The sequence below is a fragment of the Cucumis sativus genome, unplaced genomic scaffold, assembly GCF_000004075.3.
Source record: "Cucumis sativus cultivar 9930 unplaced genomic scaffold, Cucumber_9930_V3 scaffold72, whole genome shotgun sequence".
In the NCBI taxonomy this organism is placed as follows: Eukaryota; Viridiplantae; Streptophyta; class Magnoliopsida; order Cucurbitales; family Cucurbitaceae; genus Cucumis; species Cucumis sativus.
Window position 1 is genome coordinate 104,231 of NW_022279564.1, and position 21,745 is coordinate 125,975.

The following is a 21,745-nucleotide window of genomic DNA, read 5'->3' on the forward strand; positions in this document are numbered from 1 at the left end:
TTTAAAAAGTGGACTCTAGGTGATTACGTCAAGCATTTTACTTGTGTTTCGTCAAGCATTTTATTTGTGTTTTGCTCCAAGTGATTAGGTCAAGCATTTTACTTGTGTTTTGCATATGTACTGACATAATGGGGTCCATGCCCAAATCTGTAAAAAAAACCACAATTTGGTTGACAAACAGAGAGTGATCAATCAGATTTCATTCAAAAATTACACTTACCCTTACCTAACAAACACTATAAGAAATAGGGTCTTCTCCAATGTAGCTCCATGTCGGCAAAAACCCCAAAACATGTCGGGAAGGTTATCTTGACGTCGGCATGTATGTCAGGAAAAGCACATCGATGATACTTTCCTCGACACAGATTGGATCGACGACAGAAAAACGTTCACCAACATCGCCGCCAACATCGCCACAGATTCTGTTTTCTTTTCTTTTACGTTATGTTTTCTTTTCTGTTACGTTCTACTTTCTTTTCTTTGTTTGCCATAATCACCACCATCATCTTCTTCTTCTACTTTTAATGAGGTTGGGACTTATTAATTTCCACGTGGGGCCATGTTGCTAAATAAACCTAGGATAAATTTTACAAAATATCTATACATTGTGTGGTAGGGTTTCAATTACGTCACTATTTTGAGAACATCGTTTTCATTTTCTTATTAATGTTTATAGATCGAAAACAAAGTGACAGTGATGTTTAAAATTGAAAAACCATATAGAACATAAAATTAGAAGACGACGTGTATTATGCGCTAAGACATCCTCTCCCAACGCTTATCTCTCGACAACACTGTCGGTAGTTTTCCGTGTGTTGGCTTATTAACTACCGTTGACGTGTTTGTGAGTCTAAGCCAACGCGTATGGTCGTCAACAAAGATGTTTATTCTTGTAGTGTTGAAAAGTTCAAACAATAATTTAAACAAATTCAAACTTAAAAGTCATTTGGTTATAGGCAACAATTCAGCGAATTATGAAAACAAAAATAATTAGATGCATGCATTGAAAATTTATGTTCGTCCATTTCATCAAATTGTCTAATTAAACATTGTTATAAGGATAAGGACACATTTGCATGCATTAAAAAAATGTTGTTGAAGAAACTCATATCTTACTCTATGTCAAATTTCTTTTTAAATAATTTTAGATTTTAATTTTTTTTATTTGATTAGAGGGACCGAAAAAAATGAATTAATTAAGGAGGCCATTATTTTCAATTATATAATTTACCAGGGACTTATGAGTAAAGGACTAAAAGTAAATTAAAATTTCATTAGTACTTTGGCATTTAATCCTTCAATTGGAAAAGAAATATTCTGCAACAACACACATAGAAACCAACAAAGTAACAGAAAATAAGTTTAACTTTTATCCTATTTCCCTTTGAAAAAAGTAACTTTCTTATTTTGTAATTAGACATATATTTATTTGTTCTTATTGTTTAATTAATTCACGACCCTGCAATTTTTTCTAATCTCAGTAATCGTTCCACTTGCAGGACTAAGATTCCCCATCTTGATCATTGCATTTTCAAAATCCTTTCTAAAGGTAATGGAATTCATACTATAGGTTCGAACCAACGCATCTTGTGAACCACCGTTGGAGAGTTCTTGGTCCGAATGAAACAAGCCACACTGATTAATTAGGTCAATGAAATATTTGTTGTCAAACTTTATGTCGGTTGAGTCAAGAGGGGCCAAGTTACTGTCACCACCGTTAAGCGGGCAGTTAGCTCGTCGCTGAGCAGCGAAGGCACTGTTGATGTTGGTATCATTGTAAATCCGAGTTCGGAAGAATTGACATTGTCCCATGCCTATGGTGTGAGCACCAGACATAGCTGTCATTTCGTTGGCGTTAAAGCCTTTAACAGCGAACATTGAGATTAGTGTCGAGAGGTTGGAGCTTGGTGCTGGAAGATTGTTGTTTGCTTCGCTCTCACTCGCGGTCCTCGAGTCCTTCGACCAAGCGTACATCCCAAATGGTCCTCCAAGCTACATAATAAAATTAAAGAAATCGTTAACTGTGTGTTTGAAATGACTTTTTAAAAAATTTACGAACATTTTTGGTTTTATAATAAATTTGTTTTGTTTAGGCATTTTGGACAAAATTATACATATTTTTTTATTCTTTCTATTTTGTAGAATATACAAAAATATATTTTTCCTTTTCAATATTATTTTGTACTTATTAGTTGCATGCAAAATAAACATGCAGGAAAAGGTCAAGAATAAATCAAATATTTCAAAATAGATATAACACAAATAATAAGATAATGGATTGAATATCATATACTTATCAAGTTGTCTAAACTATAACAAATTTAACAGAAAAATAGTTGCAATTTTAACGTCAGATCACAACTACATATATACACACTTTATTGAGAAAAAGACTAAGTTTGAACTTAAAATAATAAGGATTAAAATTATTACCAAATCGGCGCCATCACGAGCAGCAAGAGCAAGAATATCAGCACATGAAACGGTTTCTTTGCAAGCAGCTTCCACCTCAGTTTTAATATCGTCAATTACTTCGAAACCTCTAAGTGAATTCCTATTTGGGAACGCATTTTTTTCGCCCCTCATTGTTGGAGTATCATCAAGCAATACAGAAGCTTCGCAACCCTGTATTTAAAAAGTAACTAGGAAATTCACTTGTAAATATATGTCTTATTGAATTAAGCTATTTATATAGTCTTGTTTGTTGGTTACGATTACTATAAATGTTTAAACTTCCACTTATATATTTCAGAAAGAAAAAAAAAGAAGAGACAAAGAAAATGGTGTTCTTATCCTCGTACGTACATTTACAAAGCAATCGTGGAAGAACATGCGAAGCATCGAAGCTCCCATACGCTTATCTCTGTTTACAGCTTTGGCCATACCAGCACGAACAATCCATTTGAGTCTAGGACAACTTTTCGAGTAAAAATGAGATGAAAGCTCAGCATTGGCTGAGAAGGCTAAAAGGAAAAGAACAATGAAAAAATAAGAAACGTTAATGGAAGCCATTAGAGAACACAACTAGAAGAAGAAGAAGAAGAATATGAAACTTAGAGAGCGTGAGGGTTTAGCTCTGGAAAGTGAATTTATTTATAGAACAAATTATATTCAAATTATTATATTTAATTACAACAATTTTTTTATTATTATACTTTTAAAAGAAATAATACAAAAAAATGGTATGCACGTGACAAAGACGTGGGGGATTTGTGACTTTGTGAAGGTATAAAATTCAAAGTTTGATAGTAATAATTATATAAAAACAAAGTTCTCCACTTGGTAAATTTTGTTGGATTGTGAGGGAAATAGGGAAGTATTTTTCAATCATCATGGAAGAAATGAAAAAATATGAATATGATCAACCAAAAGAAGAAGAAAAAAAAGTTGAAATATTGACTTTTTATTATTTTTGTTGTTTATTTATTTTTAACAAAGAGGAGGGTTTGGTAGGGAAGGACACTCTTTATTGCCCAATCATGTAGAAACCTAACTATATATTTGTCAACTCAAAAACTATTATGCATATAAATGTTTGCAAGACTTATGATAGTGTAAAAAAAACTTGATGATTGCTATGGGTATGGTAGTTTTATAACTAATAATTCAATGTATAACAGTAAATATAACCAAATTTATTTCTTATTAAATCAATAATTAAGGAATATAGAAAAACATATGAAAATCGATATATAGATCTATGTGATTCATTGATAGTGTGTTAACTAAGCTACGAGGTAGGAGAAGAACAATATATATTGCTCTTCTATAAACCCTAAAGTCAAAATCGTAAATAACTCATAATTAATAAATACATATGTTCAATACGCGATCTGTATTGCACTCTATCATTTTACAAATTTAATTTCTTAATTTTGACTTTTGTGTCTATTTATTTTATGATCTTTTGATTTTACAATATTAAGTCACATTTTGCTCTTGTTTGGTAACGATTTAACTTTTTCTTTAAAATAATTTAACCTATATAATAACAATAAGAACAATACGTAATAGACAACAGTAACAATAATACATAACAGCAACAACTATAATGCATATTCAAAGTATGAATCTTTTAAAAGTTTAACATAACATTTTTTGAAATGGTCATTCGTCGTATAGTCTTTTAACAACATTTTTTTTAGTACAACAATTGAGATGATTCGAATCTAGCCTTCTATCTCTAAGGTAAAATATCATATCAATTATACTATTGAGTTAAAGTGACTTTGATAAGTATTGGTTCAAACTTAATCCCAAGCAATCATTATAAATAATTAAGTTTTTCTTTAGCGAAATTAAATAATGTTAACAAATTTCACCCACGCTTTAAATTAAAATTATAGCTAACCTCTTTGACCTAACTCACCTTTCTAAACACTTTTTTTTTTTAATTTAACACATGTTAAAATGATCATGAATAATAATTAAATCTAAAATTTAAATTATACAAGCCTATCTAGATGGTGTTTTAAGAGAACAAGCAAAAATAGCAACTAAAACTATAATAATAAGTAATTACAAATAATTTTTGTACAAAATAGAACAAAATAAATTAAAGGAAGAACGGTCAAAAATGGCAAAATGGACAACTACTTACACTTTACATTTAAAATCTAAGTGTTACGAGTTTTTTTTCTTTAGTGGTTTTTTATTATAAAGTGTAAATAGTTTGTATTTTTTTTTTTTGTTATTCTTAAAAAAAAACCAAATTAAATTGTATGGAAAACAAATTAAATGCATGAATTCATTATTATATAGTTGGAAAGACGACACTAAACATATATTAAATTTTGGCCACCATCTTAATCTACCCTAATTATCCTAATTATCAAGTAGAGTATTGTGCATCTTTTCTGGCCCAACTTACATGCACATTGACTAATCTTATGAGATAATTACCTACATATCCTTACAATATTCGGGTGTCAAGAAAACTCGTAGGATATAAAATTCTTAGTCAGTGGTCACTATAAAGAACTCCACAACCAAAGGAAACAACTCTATGACTATAAACAACTCCACTCTTTATATATCTTCTAAATCCTTTCTTAATGCTACCATCATATCACACGTCAAAATGTTCAAACTCAATATGAACACAATTCAATTAGCATAAAACATACACTTTTGATTAATAAGTCAAAAGTTAGTCAAATCATTATTCCGAATTATATATTATAAGAAATTTTGTGAAACAAAGTTGTATAGATAAGTATAAATTAGAGAGTTTAGTATTAACCCATCAATTGTTTTTTTAAGAATGATTTGTGGTTTAAATTATTGTTAACCCTAATTCCTAAAATGAAAAAGGACAGAAAAAGAAGAAAAACATATGCTAATTTAAAAAAAAAAAAATCTTTAGATACTAAGATTAATTGACTATATATATTTATTGTCGTGGTAATGTGTTGATTAATTAAAATTAAAACTTAAAAGTCAAACCCGTAAAATATAAACTCATTTAGAAAAGTTTGTACACATTTTCAGAAGTAGCAAAAATATTGAAACTATTTACAAAATATAACCAAATTTATCAAATATTTTATAACTCATTTAAAAGTTTTGGTACGGGTTGTAAATAGCTTTTATGTTATTCATAACAATAATTCTCCAAAAAAAATATTTTGCAATTTTCTAGTCCTAATGATATTAAAGAGAACAAATTTAGGAAATCTAAAAACGTAGCGTAACTAAAATTAACACAAGTGGTATAAATTTTTTTGCTAAGGTCGAGTTTAGCTAAGTGATAATTAACACGACTCTTCATTTTAAAATGATGTTCGATCTCATTTCTATGGTTATTATACTTTTAAAAAAATTGTTTAAGCAATATTTTCTTCATTGACAAGTAATTAACAATTTGAATAGTAAATATTTTATTAAGGCTATTTTCAAATATAGCAAATTGAATCAAATTATAGTATTTACAAAAAGTCGCAGTTTATCATGAACGGAGAGACACATAGTAGTTTATTTTGATTTATTGTGATCTATCACATATAAATCCTAATATTTTCCTATATTTACAATTACTTTTAGGATTTGGGTTTTTTTAAATTTGGATAGTTTATTTTGATTTATTGTGATCTATCACATATAATTCCTAATATTTTCCTATATTTACAATTACTTTTAGGATTTGGGTTTTTTTAAATTGGGATAGCACAATTTAGACTCTGAAATTTTCTATATATTTTCTAAATATGTTCAACGATTTTTCTATTTTTAATAATGATATTAATAAACACTAATAGAAGTCTATCGGTATTTAAAATACTTTAGGTGCAACGCATGTACCTATATCATAACTAAAGAGGCATTTTGAAAAACATGTATGGGACAAATGAATAGTCTTCATATAATAATCATAATAATTATTCAAAATTAGGCAATTTTGGATGATTAGTATTAGGCGTCTATTACGATCTATTACAGATTTTGAAAGTGCTTTCGATTTTTTTTAATTTCTTATCAAACAAATAGCTTAGCTTCAAATAAAATAAAAATAATGAAAACAAAGTTGTAGAACGGAGTGTGTTTAGGGCATTGAAATGAAATACCGAAGCCACATGTTGAACGATAAGGAGATTTTTAATAAATGTGCTAAGAAAAGAAAGAAGACAAGATGTAGTTTTTCCATAAACGTACAAGATTAAATAATGAACACGGTTAGTTGAACTATTTAACATATATCCATACTTCATGAAGTCAATAAACCAAGTACGATCACAATAATAAGCCAAAATTTGAATTTGATTGCTAGTGGTGATAACAAATTAGATTTACTTCCTTTTAATAGAATGTGTAATATTTTTATATTTGTAAAGTTTAGAAAAAATTAATATACCTACGTAAATTTAATATCATATTTAATAACACTTCTATTATGGAATTTGAAATATGATTAGAAAAAAATCTAATAAGTAAAAATCAATATTAATGATATTGTTTTAAGATTGATCCAAAAATTTAAAAGAATGATATAATTTAATAGTTCGAATTCTTTCTACATTCTATCAATTTCATCTCTATTGTAAAATAAAAAATTAAAATGATATGTTAAAATAAGAGATTAATTACTGTTTGAATCTTCCTCCCTTCGTTTTGTTTGTATATTAAACAAAAAGTATGAAAGCTAGTTAGTGGCAAAAGTGGAAAGAAGATTATTTCTCTTCATTGATTGGGGATTTTAAAGCAAAGACTTTATAGATTATTAAATAATAACATTGACAATTTTTATGCATAAAGAGTGACCCAAAAATGCTACCCCATGAACGAAAGTAAATAAATAATTTAAGCACAACTCATATATATTCAAACATATCCTTTTTCTTTTTTTTTTGTTCATGGGGTACCATTTTTGGTCCACTTTTATGTGATTTTTTTTTATGCATAAAAATTGTCAATGTTGTTATTTAATAATCTATGAAGTCCTTGAATCTTCAACATATCTATGATGATCAAGGCTATTGTTTAATAATTAATCTCTATTAATTGTCAATTTAGAGCAAGTCATATTCAAATATATCATCTTTGAAAAAAAAATCAAATATATCCAATATAGAGTGAATAATGTTGTCATATTCATTTAGGATCCAACTAATTAAAAATTGTTGAGGGAATTGGAAAGTGACAATGTAATATAATGAGCTAATTACTATGTAATTTGACCAAACCCATGTCTTTAAATTAAAGTTATGAGGCATAACAAACAAGGGAAAAGGATCATTATTGTCCCTTCATTTGATTTTAAGTTATATAAAAAAATGAATTATATAAGTTATATCCGATGTCGTTGATCCTATATTTTCAATTTCGTGTTTAAAAATGGCATTCCTAAACTTTCAATTTTGAATTTAATTATTAGCATGTGAAAACTCAAGTACGATCTCGTTTTAAAAGTTAGTTTTGAATGGGTTCGTGTAGGTTTAATTTTCAAAACCTAAAAAATCAAAAACGAAAATATTACTAAATGAAATCTTAATCTACATTTTACTACGGTTTTAAAAAGTCAAATCCAATTTTAAAAATGAAGGAAATAGACTTTATTATAAAAAAAAATCAAATGATTATAAAAAAAAGGTTTAATTCACTATCCAATAAAAATATTTTGTTTTTATAGTATAGAATTGAGAAAAACATAACATAATATTTGGAGAAAAACAACATAATATTTGAAAACCTAAAAGAACTAAAAGGTAATTTTTTACCAAGCAGATCCCATGGAAACTCTAAACTTTAAATATGAGTTTAGCTTAATTGATATTTATATGTTTTTTAGAACAAGGGGTTCCGGTTTCAAATATCTCTCCTCCAACTTGCACTCAAAAAGATCTTTTCAAGAAAAAAAACCTCTAAACTTTCTAATTTGTATTTATTAAATGGATTGTTACACATATAACAATTAGATTCAAAATAATTAAATATATAGCAATATTTTAATTTTTTTGTAAATATAGGAAAATCGACCATAAAAATATATTAAGGATGAAATATATTTTATAAGTGAGTCAATTTAGCCTATCAATTTAAATTTTATTATCTATAAAATCTTTTAAAAAATTGCAAAACTTTTAATTTAATATTTGAAACAATTTTTTTTTAAAAAAAAATGCTATAATCAAATCTTCTTGTCCTCTAAATTTATTCTATACTCATTTAGAAGATAAAATTTTAAATTTATTCATATAATTTTAAGTTGATTTAAAAAGTTATGAATCAATTACAAGATATATTATTTGTTCTTGAAACATAGGAGACAATGAAACTTCATCAACTCAATAAATTATTTTGTAAATTCAATATTTCAAACCACACCTTAATAAAATATAAAAGGAATGATATTGATTTTTCCTTTTTTCTTTTTTTTTTTCACTTTTGTGAACATGATATGATCACCATAAACATATGGAGTTAATGTCAAAAATATTTAGAGAAAAAATTTACTATTGAGAGTCTAGAAATTCTTTTGATTTCTATTAAAGAAAAGCTCTATTTTTCTTATAAAGAATATAATTGATAGAGAGAACTAATGTAATACTATAATTTATTTAAATTGGGGAAATTTTTCTTCATCACTAATCTAAATAATTTTATGAATTTACTATTTTTTCATAACATTTTAAAAAATTCCCTATACCCAATAGTTTAATAATTTCACAAAATTGAGAGTTGTAATATATTTTTACATCATCAATATTTTTCTCCTCTTTTAGTTTGACATCTTTAATTTAATTTTGTGGATTTTAACACTGACTTAATCAATTTACTATTTTGACTTTTACTTTTAAACCATAAGAATAACAAAACGTGGTTGAATTGGTTTATTAAATATAGTAAAATAAACTGTACATGTTATAGCAAAATTTTGAATTCAGAAATTGATAGGTGTCTATCAATGTCACGGATAGAAAAGCAGATAGTGTTTATATATCTATTGTTTGATAGAATATAAAATAATTTTGTTTATGTTTTTGATATTTTGTCAAATTTGTTATTTTATAAGTTTTAGAGATAATTAAGTTCACACCATTAAAAATTCAACCAAAAATAAATATCTTTTTGACAATAAGTAGAAAAAGAAATTATTAGAACTTAGAATTTATAGTTCATGTATGCACGATGACTATATATTCAACTTTTGACAAAATTATAATAAAAGTAGGGGTGAAAGTAATCAAACATCTAATTTCGAAGTTGACAGTAAAAGCAATATATTAGTTTGAGTTGTGCCCGTGTTGGCGTCAAAACTCATATATGGTGAGTAACTAAAGTTTTATATATTTGATTTGATAGGTTACGAATTTATGAAAATAGGATCGGTTTGAATTAATTAGAGGAAAATGTTGTTTCCATTTAAAGTTTTTGATAAAACTATTTAAAATAAACTTTAAAAGTATTTCAAAAGGGATTTTGAGTAGTTGTTCAATTGCTTTAATTTTTTTCAAAATTAAACACAAAGATAGGGTTAAAGTAATGTCAAATCATCTCGTTATCTAAAATCATTCCATGCATTTAATGAAACTTAATTAGTATAGTGTAATTAATCATGTGCCTTCAAACTTGACCCAATTTAATGTTTCAAACTAAATGAAATTTTAACTTTGCAATAATATAACAAATATCAACCTTCAAAAACTCTTATAAACTTCAAGTCTATTATTAGTTTCATGATTAGATATCGACAAAACCAAATTACGAGACTACAAAATTGAAAATGATACATGAAATAAGTTGATATTCATAACTTGATTGGGACAAAAGAACTAAGGTTACACCCTTTACGTTGGTCAGAAAATCTTTCGAACTCGAACTCGAGTTACGTATACTTAAAAATAACCCTTCTTTGAAGAGAACCATATGATATCGCGCATTATTGCATAGGAAGTCTGAGTTTTCTAATTGAGACTCGAATAGTTTCTGTCAAAGCTAAGTCGGAGTTTGGCCAAATCGATATTGTATTATTTAACTTTTTGTCCAATGGGTTTAGTGTTAAAGTAAATTTTACTAAAAAGATTCATCAAATGTGGGTGAAGGATTAATGAGATGGATGGAACTTAAGTTTCAAAGAAAGTAATTGAAAGATTATTTAAAACCTCTCTCTCTCTTACTAAGGTTATTGTGATCAATTAGTGCATGCATGCTTTAGACAAGTGGATAGCTCAAACATTCAACAAATGGTGCTGTTTAAGCCAATAGGTCAGAGTTCATTAATCAAACAAAATTTGAATCAAATTCTTTCCTTCTCTTTCTGACATGCATTTTCGAAGAAAATGGGAAAGATCTCACTCACCTTGTTGCCAATTAACACATCTTGGAGGCAAAAATGGAATAATCAAAGAGAAAGATTGAAGGAGAAGAATAGAATAACACATACGATTTATAGTGGTTCAGCTATATATTGCTTACATCCACTTCAAAGCAGCCATGGAGCATTTTATTCATGTTCTTCAGCAAGAGTTTTTCACAACGCAGAGAGATTTTCAGATGAGTTTTTCTATATATAAACTTCCTTTTCACTTCAAGATTTCAATTTATAGATTATTCCACGCAGAGGATTATCAAAGAAAGATGCAAATGATAATAGAAAGAACTAATTAATTTTCTAACAAACTAATTACCATTTTCTTGTTTCGTCTGTTTTTAGGTTATCAAAAACAAGTGATCAGCTTGATAACAAGAAGAGTGATGAGTAACCTCCTCATAACAGAGTGGCTTTGGTTAATTGGTAAGTAATAAGATTCACCCTAAACTTCTATAGATATGTTTAAAAATTTTGTTTAGGTCAGTGCTATATCATTCAAGTTCCAATCTTCATTATCTTTAAAAAGAAAATAGATAATGTTGAAATGTTTAGGAAAGTTCAAATTGAAACTTTGAAAACTGTATCAGTATTTTTTTGAGGGAGCTGGCCCAGAATTCGAGTGGAGACATATATATATATATATGACTCCTGACTTTGTCTGAGCCGATCTTTCCCAATCCATGAACCTGAGCATGAAGATTTTTGTCCAACACAGGACATTGATCAGGCTCTTGAAATAATCCCTATGAACTTATGGAGAACCTGCACACGTTCATGTAAGCTTGGTCTAGGCCTATATTAAATCCATCGGCCTAATAGGGTATTGATGTTCTTGCAAATCGCCGTTGGCCATGAAGTGGTATACAAGCAGTTTATGATTGTTATCTGAGCAATACCCGAGCAATGCCAACAAATATGAAGAATGAAATGAAGCCGAGACTTAACAATTCCAATGTGTTATAATTAGCTAATCAACAATCAACTTCTAAAGCTCAAATAATTACAAGACCCAAATGTTTAACGTCACAATTTATACATTAAAAGAATTCTATTGTTTTATTATTTTGGATATAATTTCATTTCAAATATAGTTAATTAATTAAAACTAATTTTAAAAAATTAATATATATTTTTTAATAAATCAATAATAAACTATTAAAATTAATATTTACCTAACTTATCAATTATGTATATTTTTACATAAGTTATTAATTAATTAGCCAATAATATATTAAATATGTTTAATTGGTAAACTAAGATTAAATTAAAGGAAATTGTCAAACATAAAAAATTTGACAAAATTCTATGGAAGGTAATTAGTTTTTTTTTTCTATTTTTGAAAGAATTCCTAAATTAAATTTTGTGAGTACAAAAGTTTATTTTTCAATAATAATAATAATAATAATTGATTGATTTATTAGGTTTTTTAATAATCAAGCAATTATATCGTTTTAATTCATATCACTTCATTCATTAAAAATATATAATATTTATAAAACTTGTTTTAGGTATTCTTTATTAATATATCATACTCTCATCTCATTTTCTTTTCATTTTGTATATAATATATTTTTATATTATTTAATTAAAATTGAAACTACTAATGATAAACTTAATTAGTTATAAACAATACTTGGTTATTTTAAATCACAATTCTAATTGTAATTAAAACTAAATCAATCTTATAAGGAGTTGATTATTATAGTTAAAAAAAAGAAAGTTAAAAGTGTAAATCTTGAAATTTATAGATCAAATTGAAACAACCATCAAATTTTAATAAAAGAAATTATAATATTTAGAACATAAGTATTAAATTGAAACAAAAAGTTTAATTTTTTTCCTAACTAAAAAGGTTCCTCCGGGATTCTTAGCACTAAGGTTAAAAGTTAATACTTACATCGGTTAAAAGTTAATACCTACAAACATTTATATCTTAACCATGTGCATCGGTTTGATCATAAGAACTTCAACTAAGTGTTGTTTGCGGTTGAAGGGGATGCATGGAAACGTGTTCGAATCTTGGACTTAGGGAAACGTGTTCGAATCTTGGACTTGGGGACGTTGTTGCATTAAATCCTAAATAAACTGTCTTTATTAGGGTTTGTGGGAAAAGATAAAGACGATTGAAACAAAAAAGAAAGAAGAGGACACAACACAAGTTGGGATGGAAATTGATCTAAGGATACTCAATTTATTTGGATGTTAACATGTGTGGTGCCAAATCATCTCACCAAAAACGTGACCTTATAGAACTTTTTAACAACACACCCGAAGCCAAAGACTATACTAAACTTTTTTCTCTTTTTCAAGTACTAAATGAATCTTTCTTCTATATAATTTAAATGAACATTTTTTTAAATAACAAAATAAATTAAAATATTTTTTTAGAAATCAATTTAAAATTAAAAATTAAACCCAAAATTAAGATCATTGTTATTTTAATTCATTTTACCAAACTCAGTTAAGATTCTCATAACTATTTTTCACATTTACGAACGCAATCATCGACCAAAGTCACCAAAAATATCGCTCTCATTCCTCCTTAGCTAACAACAATATATATAATCCCGAGGCTACGCTATGCCCCATTCATTGGCTCTACTCTCCATTCTTGAAGCCACACTCCCATGGCTTTGCCTTCACTTCTCACTCCTCCGCCCGTCCCGGTGGAGCTTTACGTCACCAATAGACAAAAGCTACTCAACTCCTTCCGTCAACACCTTTCCGACTCCTCCCGTCCTCTCCAGGGCATTGTGTTGCTTCAGGTAAACGAACCTCTCTTCAACTCACTATTCCATTTTGTTCTGTCATCCTGTTTGTTTGTTGATTCATTTCTGTAACTATCCTTTCTCCATTTCTTCGATTGTGTTGAAATTTTAGGGAGGTGATGAACGGACGCGCTACGACACGGATCATCTCGAACTCTTCAGGTACTTCATATTACTTGTTGTAATCATCTAATTTTAGGGAGTGTTACTTGAAAATCTACATCGATTGCACGTTCTTTTTGGTTTTAATTTATTGTTTGATTTTGTTTACAGGCAAGAGAGTTATTTTGCTTATCTGTTTGGAGTCATAGAGCCTGGATTTTATGGTGCTATCGTAAGTTAATTACTTCATGTAATGGCTTGATTTTGTATTGTGTATTATTGAAATTCATTTTTATATGGAAGTTTGATTAATTGTAGAGATTTTTTGGTAAATGCTTGATGAAAATGAAGTTATTCCGTTTACACTGTTGCTTTTGTATTATGAAATTTGTATAGGACATTGCTAGTGGAAAGTCGATTCTGTTTGCTCCCAAGCTACCTCCTGACTATGCTGTCTGGTCGGGAGAAATAAAGCCTTTGTCATATTTCAAGGTAGTGTATGGTAACCAACACTTGGTGTATTGCCGTGTTTATGAGCTTATTTTAGTTAATATGTTTTGTAGGAAAAATATGATGTCAGTATGGCATATTATACCGATGAAATTGCAGCTGTTTTGCACAAACTATACCCAGAATTGGAGAAACCGTTACTATTCCTCTTACGTGGGTTGAATACTGATAGCAACAATTATGCAGTACCAGCAAATTTTGAGGTTCTTTTTCCATCAATTATGCTTTATCTAATATATTTTTCCAAATCTTAAAGTATGACTTTTGGTTTCATTGGAGTTTATCGTCAGGGGCATTACTACATTGGCTGCCTCTCAGTGGGCCATGGGCTTTCCAATGGTCATTCATTATGCTTATATTATGTGTTTTTGCTTTTGGAAAATAGGGGTGCTTGACTGTGTTTTCTACTTTTTCGTTCAGGGGATCGATACATTTGTAACTGATTTGAATACCCTGCATCCTATTTTGACTGAATGTCGTGTCTTCAAATCGGAACTGGAGCTTGCTCTTATTCAATTTGCCAATGATATTAGCTCAGAAGCTCATGTTCAGGTAGATTCTTTTCAAATTGATAAAGATATCCGCTTCCATTATAGATCTCCATGACTTGAATATTTGCATTTAAGTGCTACGCTTATGCTTTTATTTTAATATCAATATTATTAATAAGTGAAGTTGAGTTTTGTTGACAACATTAAAGATCAAGCATGTGTTTGTTCCAGGTTATGAGAAATGTCAAGGTGGGCATGAAAGAATATCAACTGGAAAGTTTATTTCTTCACCACACTTACATGTATGGTGGATGTAGGCACTGCTCCTACACTTGCATTTGTGCCACTGGAGATAATAGGCAAGTCTGCTAACAATCATCTACCTGTTTTTCCAAACTGCCCTATGGTCATTTAAGCTTTTAGTGCCTTTACTTGATCTTGGTTGCATGACTTTGTCAGTGGAGTTATTTATATACTCTTTAGGGGAGGGGAAGCCGGGTTTTGGACTGGGGATGAAGTTGTTCAATTTGTTTATTTCTGAAACTGAACTGAGATTTGTGAGAGTGCTGCTTATGTATGGGTGATATTCTATGTTCCAGTGCCGTTCTTCACTATGGACATGCAGCAGCTCCAAATGACAGAGTATGTTGAATTAAAATAATGTTTTGCTTTGATTTTCTGTTGGATTCTTCAGTTTGTAAACTTATTTGATCAATGTTTGTTTCCTATAAAAATATATATATGTAGACACTAATGATTCTAACTTCCTTATTGAATCTTTTGTGAAGCATACTAAGTTGAAATTATTTTAATGCAGACGTTGGAAGATGGTGATATAGCTTTGTTTGATATGGGAGCAGAATACCAGTTTTATGGATCTGACATTACGTGTTCATTTCCTGTGGGTGACATTTACTTTATGTTGTTCCATTCTAAGTAAAGTTATAAATTTCTTCACGTTATGCTTCTATTGGAACCAAAGTACAAGAAATTATTTACATTATGTGTTTTGAAAAACTTTCAAATCCTTCATTTTGAAATCTTGAAAAATTCAACCATTTTAGTTTGAAAATTTTGTAGCAAACTTTGAAACTGGTTTCGAGTTCTATTATTTTAATGGATAACAAATTAATGAATTCATTTGACCCTTCTCTGTCCAAAACCCTAGCCACTGCACCACCAAGCCTCAAACTGCTGCTAATGACTGCTTCCAACTACCCCACCCCTTGCCACATTTAGTCACCGTTCCCATCATTTTTCATTTGCCACACACCAGTCCTTTCTCTTTTCTGCTTTTCTTATCTGTTTGGCCTATGCTTTTCCTCCGATTTGACTATCATTCCCAACCATCTTTTACCGCTCCCGATTGTTTTTAACCTCCTCTTTCCCATCCATCAAATGCTGGCCCCATCTTTTATTTTCAGAACCCTAGCCACCCCTGTTATGTCCCTTGGACCTACTCTTTCTGTTCCACCTGCTAGCTCCTGATTTTTCCACCTCTCCTTTTCTTTGCCTAGCCATCCCCATTCTCCCACCTCATTCTGCATCTGCTCAATTGTCAGCCATAGTCTGCCAAAGCCTCTCCTATTTCCATGAAAACGATGAGCTATTGTATTCATAATCTTTATGTTTGGATCTGGTATGAATATGACATGGATTTTATTGAAGGCATGAAGAGCGAGCTCAAGATTCCACTCTTTCTCTTATTTGATTTGGTGTGAAAATTCTTTGATCGAACTATTGCAAAATATAGTTCACACTTTTTTTCATAAGCAAGTGAGGGATGTTTCCAAGACTCTTTGTTTGGCCAAGTTCAGATTTCCCCAATGATGGAAACTCGAATGTGTAGGTTGGCTACCTTTTGGAGGTAGAAAGAAATTACAAGTACTTGTTGATCTGGGAAATAATGATATAGATTTCTCCTAAAAGTTTGAGAAAAATCAGCATTCATTAATTTTCCAAATCATGTTGTGGAATGAGAAATATTCCAAGTCAAAGATAATCAACTCCTCAGAGGTTGGCAGGAGTGGTTCAAAATAAGAGATTAGAAGCTTCTACATTTTGGGAGAGGAAAGAAAAAGTAGTGGAATTGAACTTCAATTCTATCTTGGTGGTTTCTTTGGACACTGATCTCTTTTCATTATTTCAATGAGAACTCTCATTTCTTGTTCACATAATATAAATGAATTCATTTGGATTTAAAATCACAGGGAAAAAAGATCATAACACAACCACTTTTCCAAGTGCAGCATTTTATTATGCCTCCAAGTACACATTTTTTAAATCCTTTAGTTTATATCATTCATCCGTAAAATATATTCATCCTTGTTGCAGGTGAATGGTAAATTTACAAGTGACCAGTCGCTGATATATAATGTAAGTACCTCTTCAAATTACTGTTCCCTTGGCATAAGGATTAGTTACCTTTTCTTTTTTTTTCCCCTTTGCTTTCCTATTTTCTCTTTTAGACTTATGGATGTAAATTTGTTGCCCTTTGTTGCAGGCTGTCCTCAAGGCTCATGATGCTGTTATATTAGTTATGAAACCTGGAATAAACTGGGTTGAAATGCACAAGTAGGCTTTATTTAGATACCGTCTTGCTTTTTCTTTTGTGCATATAAGATAGTTTGAGGAGTAAATTGTAGATAGTGAAGAAAAGATCTAAATGACTATTTTTTTACTGAGAATTTTGGATACATAAATCTAGCTTGTCTACTTATTGTGATAGATAAAATTCCATTGTGATTAAACTTTTTCATTCCTTAGATTAGATACATACATTTTTTGCTGGGTTGACTTAGTTGTTATTATTATGTGAAAACGGTAAAGTAACTTCACTAATTAAGATGGTAAAGGCCTTCGAGTTTTTTGAATAAGTATATGTTATAAGGTCAAATAATTGGTCTTGTGAGGTTTGTTGAGCTCCTCGTAAGTAAATGCATATGCAAATTAACATTAAAGAAACAAACAAACAAATGTGGTTGCATTTTAAATGTGATTTTACTTTCTGGGGCATGCCTTATTTTTTAGCCCGTCATCAAATTGACATTGTTTTAACATATAATTATTATCATCTTGACATTTTTATTTATGGTTCGTACATCTTGTCAATGTTTGTAAAATGCTTTCTTATTGAAATTCTTTCTAAATACCAGATTAGCCGAGAAGATTATTCTTGAGTCATTGATTGAGGGTTCTGTGCTTGTCGGGTACATTCTCCTCCTGACTTCACCCCAATCCCTATATTTTCTTTTCCTTTATGTTAGCAGTCTGCTTTCTATTGGAATTGGAGTAAGTTGTGATATACTTGTATTTTTTGTAGAGATGTAATGGACATGATGGCTGCGCGTCTCGGGGCTGTTTTCATGCCACACGGTTTGGGACATTTCCTTGGTATCGATACTCATGATCCTGGAGGTTTCTTGCAGGTTCTAGTGGATGATTAGTTGCTTCATGTTCTTTCTCTCTTCTTCACATGTGTTCACACGCACACAAACAAATACACATACTTAAGAAAAAGAAGTGAAAAAACGGTTAAAAGGAGCACATAGAAAAAAGAAAAGTATGAATGGTTTGCAAATAGTTCTCTTTTGACTTATACCGTCTAGCATGTTTTTACAGGGTTTGGGAAGGCCGGAAGAACCGGGGCTAAGTTCTTTACGCACAGTTCGGGATCTTAAAGAAGGAATGGTTAGTTATAGCCATAGCTTTTGATTTTCTTTTCCCTCAGTAATCACAAGTCACCATAAAAAATGTTCCTTAGGTTACCTTTCGGTATCAGTGTTGAGAGTGAGATGCAATTATCTGATACAACCTAAATATACTGAATGAAAGATCAACGGTAATTGAATTACAAGATTAGCCACATGGTCGACGTACTTGGAAGTTGGGCCTGTCCAATCCTTAGATCTCTTTCAAGTCCTAAATCACCCACCAACATATTTTCTTCCTTTCCCCTTCCCCACTCCCTCTGTCTATAACAAGGTACCATAACAACTTCTCTTACTAATTGCTAACTTTTCTTCAGTTGTATATAACTTATTTGAGGATAGGATCTTTGGAACGGTGTAGTGAAAGAAGTTATAGAAACGAATATTTTGCTTAAGAGCCAATTTAGAGAAAGAGGCATCCTAGCCAGAGGTTGAAGAAACTACGCTTTTTTTTTTCTTCTTTCTTTCTTTTTCCATCTGTTTTTTTTAAAAATGGAAGCAAGTCTCTTCATTAAGTAATGAAATGAGACTAATGCTCAAAGTACAAGAGAAATATACAAAGAGCTTTAATCTCCAAGGGACCAAGAAACCGAAAATCAAACGAGGTCCAAGAGCTTAACAAAGTCCAAACAAGGCAGAAAAACAACCAAAGCTGCTATTAGAATTGAAATGCTGGGAAAGAAAACAAAAGTGTGCCAAAAAACCATAACCATGATAAAAGTAATCTTTGAAATGCTTGAAGAAGATACATCTCAAGTGAATGAAACGAAAGAGCTGCACTATCTTGAATACAACCAAGGAACAACTGATGGTAATCTTTTGCACTATGTTACATAATTCGTTACTGTATGATTTCTATGTTCACTTCTAATCATTGCTAGTAGATGCTGGAACCAAGAATCCCTTTGTGCATTATATCTCAAAGAACATTTTGTGATTGAAGACTTAACATCATTATGTGTCGATTTCGTCTCAAAATTGATACATTTGGTAGATTGCATTTTAGGTTTAGACATTTCATTTTCTTGCTAATTTGCAGGTCATCACTGTAGAGCCAGGATGCTACTTCATTGATGCATTACTAGACCCGGCCCTGAAGAATAGTAAAACCTCCAAGTTTTTCAACGTAGAAGCAGTGAACAAATTTAGAGGCTCCGGCGGTGTTCGAATTGAAAGTGATTTGGTACGCTATGCATTCTTCATTCCTTAAACGTCTAATTATTACAATTTGATATATAGTATGTTGTTTTCATCCTTTTTTCATTAGGCAAAGTAGTTAACCATTTTCCTGCAATCTTTCTTAAACTTAGAGTTCACTTCTTAGCTAGATTCCAAAAACATAAACAATTTTCGAGCTTGACTTTGATTTTTGAAAAAAATTGGTATAGAGTAGAAAACATACAAGAAATTTAGAGGTAGAAAACCGAATAGTCATCGTTGCCTTAGAATTTTGTTTCGATTTCTTGGGTTTGATTGTACATTCAATTCAATCTTGTTATTTAAAAAATCAAATTTAGTTTAGCATCAATGTATGAACAATGAAAATAAAATTGCATACCATAGTCAATGGCTAGATATACAATAGTAGATATATACAAATCCTTCCGTAGCTACGTTTATAGGATCGGTTTTGGAGGTAAACTTTTCTGAAAAAAAGAAACAATATGCTATGGTTTTAACCATAAAATGATGCAAAATACATGAGTCTTTCTGTTTTGGGTTTTGCAGCTAGTCACTGCCAATGGGTGCAGAAACATGACCAATTGTCCTCGAGAAACATGGGAAATAGAGGCAGTTATGGCAGGATCCCCATGGCCGATTGTATCAAAATCCATCTCGATCTAGTAGTCGTCTACCATTATTTAAGAGTGTTGTATCGAAAAATATCAGTATTTATCTCTGCACACTCGAATTAGTCGTTCTTCTCTTTTAGTTTTTAAAATAAATAATTTGTCCTGAATTTGAATCTAAAATAAAAGGACATTTGACTCTAGGTTTTCCTTTTTAATTTTAAGCTTTCGATGAATGACGGAGTCCCTGACTTAACTTTTATTTCTAAATCTGTCAATGTTACAGATTTGTAATCTTAAGTCTATGTTGAACTATTTGCTATGTTTATACCGTCGTTTCAAATTTAAGGCAGGTTTTGATAAAGTTTTAAATAAATTATTTTGTTTTTTTGTTTTTTTGTTTCTGTTTTTGAAACTTGTCTATACACATTACTTACTATCCAAATTTTGAAAACTAAAAAAGCTTTTAAAAGCTTGTTTTTGTTTTCTTAAGTTTAATATATTGTGATAAAAATAAATTTAAGTGAACACAAAAAATCTCATGAGAAAACTCTCAATTATTTTACCAAAAGTTTAAATTTAAAAATGAACTAGGAATGAGTGTGATAGACGGACACAGGGTTATCAACTTATACTCATTGATGGGTGATGAGGGGTCAATTTTGAACCTTTTCGGATTAGAAAGTAACCTTGTCAATGTAATCAATTACGACATAATGGCTACAACATACATAACCAATTAATGGCCACAACATACATGCCAATGCTAAAATAATTTTAAAACCTAATTACAATTTAACTAATGCTAAAATAATTTCAAAACCTAATTACAATTTAACTCTATTGTTATTAGAAATAAAATAATTTAATTTTAAAACCTAATTACAATTTAATTTGTTATTAGAAAGATTTAGATAAAAAACCTAAATCTACCGTGATTATGTAAATGATAATGTTCTAAATTATGACTTCGTATATTTTTAGAACGATTATTTTTATCATAATTATTAATTACAAATAACTTTCAAAAATAAATTCAAAATATTTCTTTATTTATATTCTACACAATTTATAATTTCCTTAATTATTAATACATATATATTTGTATTTACTAATGGAATATTTATTACATTTGCAATAATTTAAATATGGTATAAATTATTATCCTACATGGTAATAATATTTTTTAATTATACTACAAAATAATTAAGTTTCAAGCACAAAACGAAAGTTTTTTTTTCTCTCGATCATCAATTCCGTATTTCAAAAAATTGTTTCGTCTTTCTTTTCGATTTGCTACATAATATACATTTATTTTCTTTTGGTCATGTTCTTTATATTTTATTTAATTTTTTATTATTCAATTCATCTACCTATCATGCTCAACATAGAATTTTTATTAAATATTTCGTAATTCTAAATGATAAATTTATATTTTGTAATTTGTCACATACTTTTTCATGTTTTGTGATTTTTTCTTAATGCATTTATATATCACTTGTATACACATGTTATGTATTCGATCGATATTTTTTATGTGATTTGTTACGTATATTAAATAATAATG

The 21,745-nt window shown here is 29.6% G+C and overlaps 2 protein-coding genes across 2 annotated transcripts; one reads left to right on the plus strand and one right to left on the minus strand.

The window, feature by feature from the left end:
* Positions 1-1,254: 1,254 nt before the first annotated feature.
* Positions 1,255-3,045, minus strand: LOC101206193 (peroxidase P7). The gene is made up of 3 exons (XM_004135646.3): positions 2,806-3,045; positions 2,434-2,625; positions 1,255-1,992 (listed from the first exon to the last, which is right to left on the minus strand). The coding sequence occupies exons 1-3, from the start codon at positions 3,010-3,012 to the stop codon at positions 1,447-1,449; spliced, it is 945 nt and encodes a 314-aa protein (XP_004135694.2). The 5' UTR covers positions 3,013-3,045; the 3' UTR covers positions 1,255-1,446.
* A 10,339-nt stretch (positions 3,046-13,384) lies between these two features.
* On the plus strand, positions 13,385-20,493 carry LOC116406199 (xaa-Pro dipeptidase-like). The gene is made up of 16 exons (XM_031889890.1): positions 13,385-13,572; positions 13,688-13,737; positions 13,849-13,909; positions 14,074-14,169; positions 14,241-14,390; positions 14,608-14,739; positions 14,910-15,037; positions 15,278-15,320; positions 15,496-15,579; positions 17,013-17,054; positions 17,182-17,252; positions 17,834-17,887; positions 18,001-18,106; positions 18,300-18,368; positions 19,428-19,571; positions 20,117-20,493. Exons 1-16 carry the CDS (start codon positions 13,435-13,437, stop codon positions 20,231-20,233), a joined length of 1,485 nt encoding a protein of 494 aa, XP_031745750.1. The 5' UTR covers positions 13,385-13,434; the 3' UTR covers positions 20,234-20,493.
* Positions 20,494-21,745: the final 1,252 nt, after the last annotated feature.

Coding starts and splice junctions, on each gene's coding strand:
- LOC101206193 (XM_004135646.3), bottom strand. CDS start 3,012: ATGGCTTCCATTAACGTTTCTTATTTTTTCATTGTTCTTTTCCTTTTA. Junction 2,626..2,805: donor TCCACGATTGCTTTGTAAAT/GTACGTACGAGG, acceptor TTTTAAATACAG/GGTTGCGAAGCTTCTGTATT. Junction 1,993..2,433: donor CTCGTGATGGCGCCGATTTG/GTAATAATTTTA, acceptor TTTATTATGTAG/CTTGGAGGACCATTTGGGAT.
- LOC116406199 (XM_031889890.1), top strand. CDS start 13,435: ATGGCTTTGCCTTCACTTCTCACTCCTCCGCCCGTCCCGGTGGAGCTT. Junction 15,321..15,495: donor CAGCAGCTCCAAATGACAGA/GTATGTTGAATT, acceptor ATTTTAATGCAG/ACGTTGGAAGATGGTGATAT. Junction 19,572..20,116: donor TTCGAATTGAAAGTGATTTG/GTACGCTATGCA, acceptor TGGGTTTTGCAG/CTAGTCACTGCCAATGGGTG.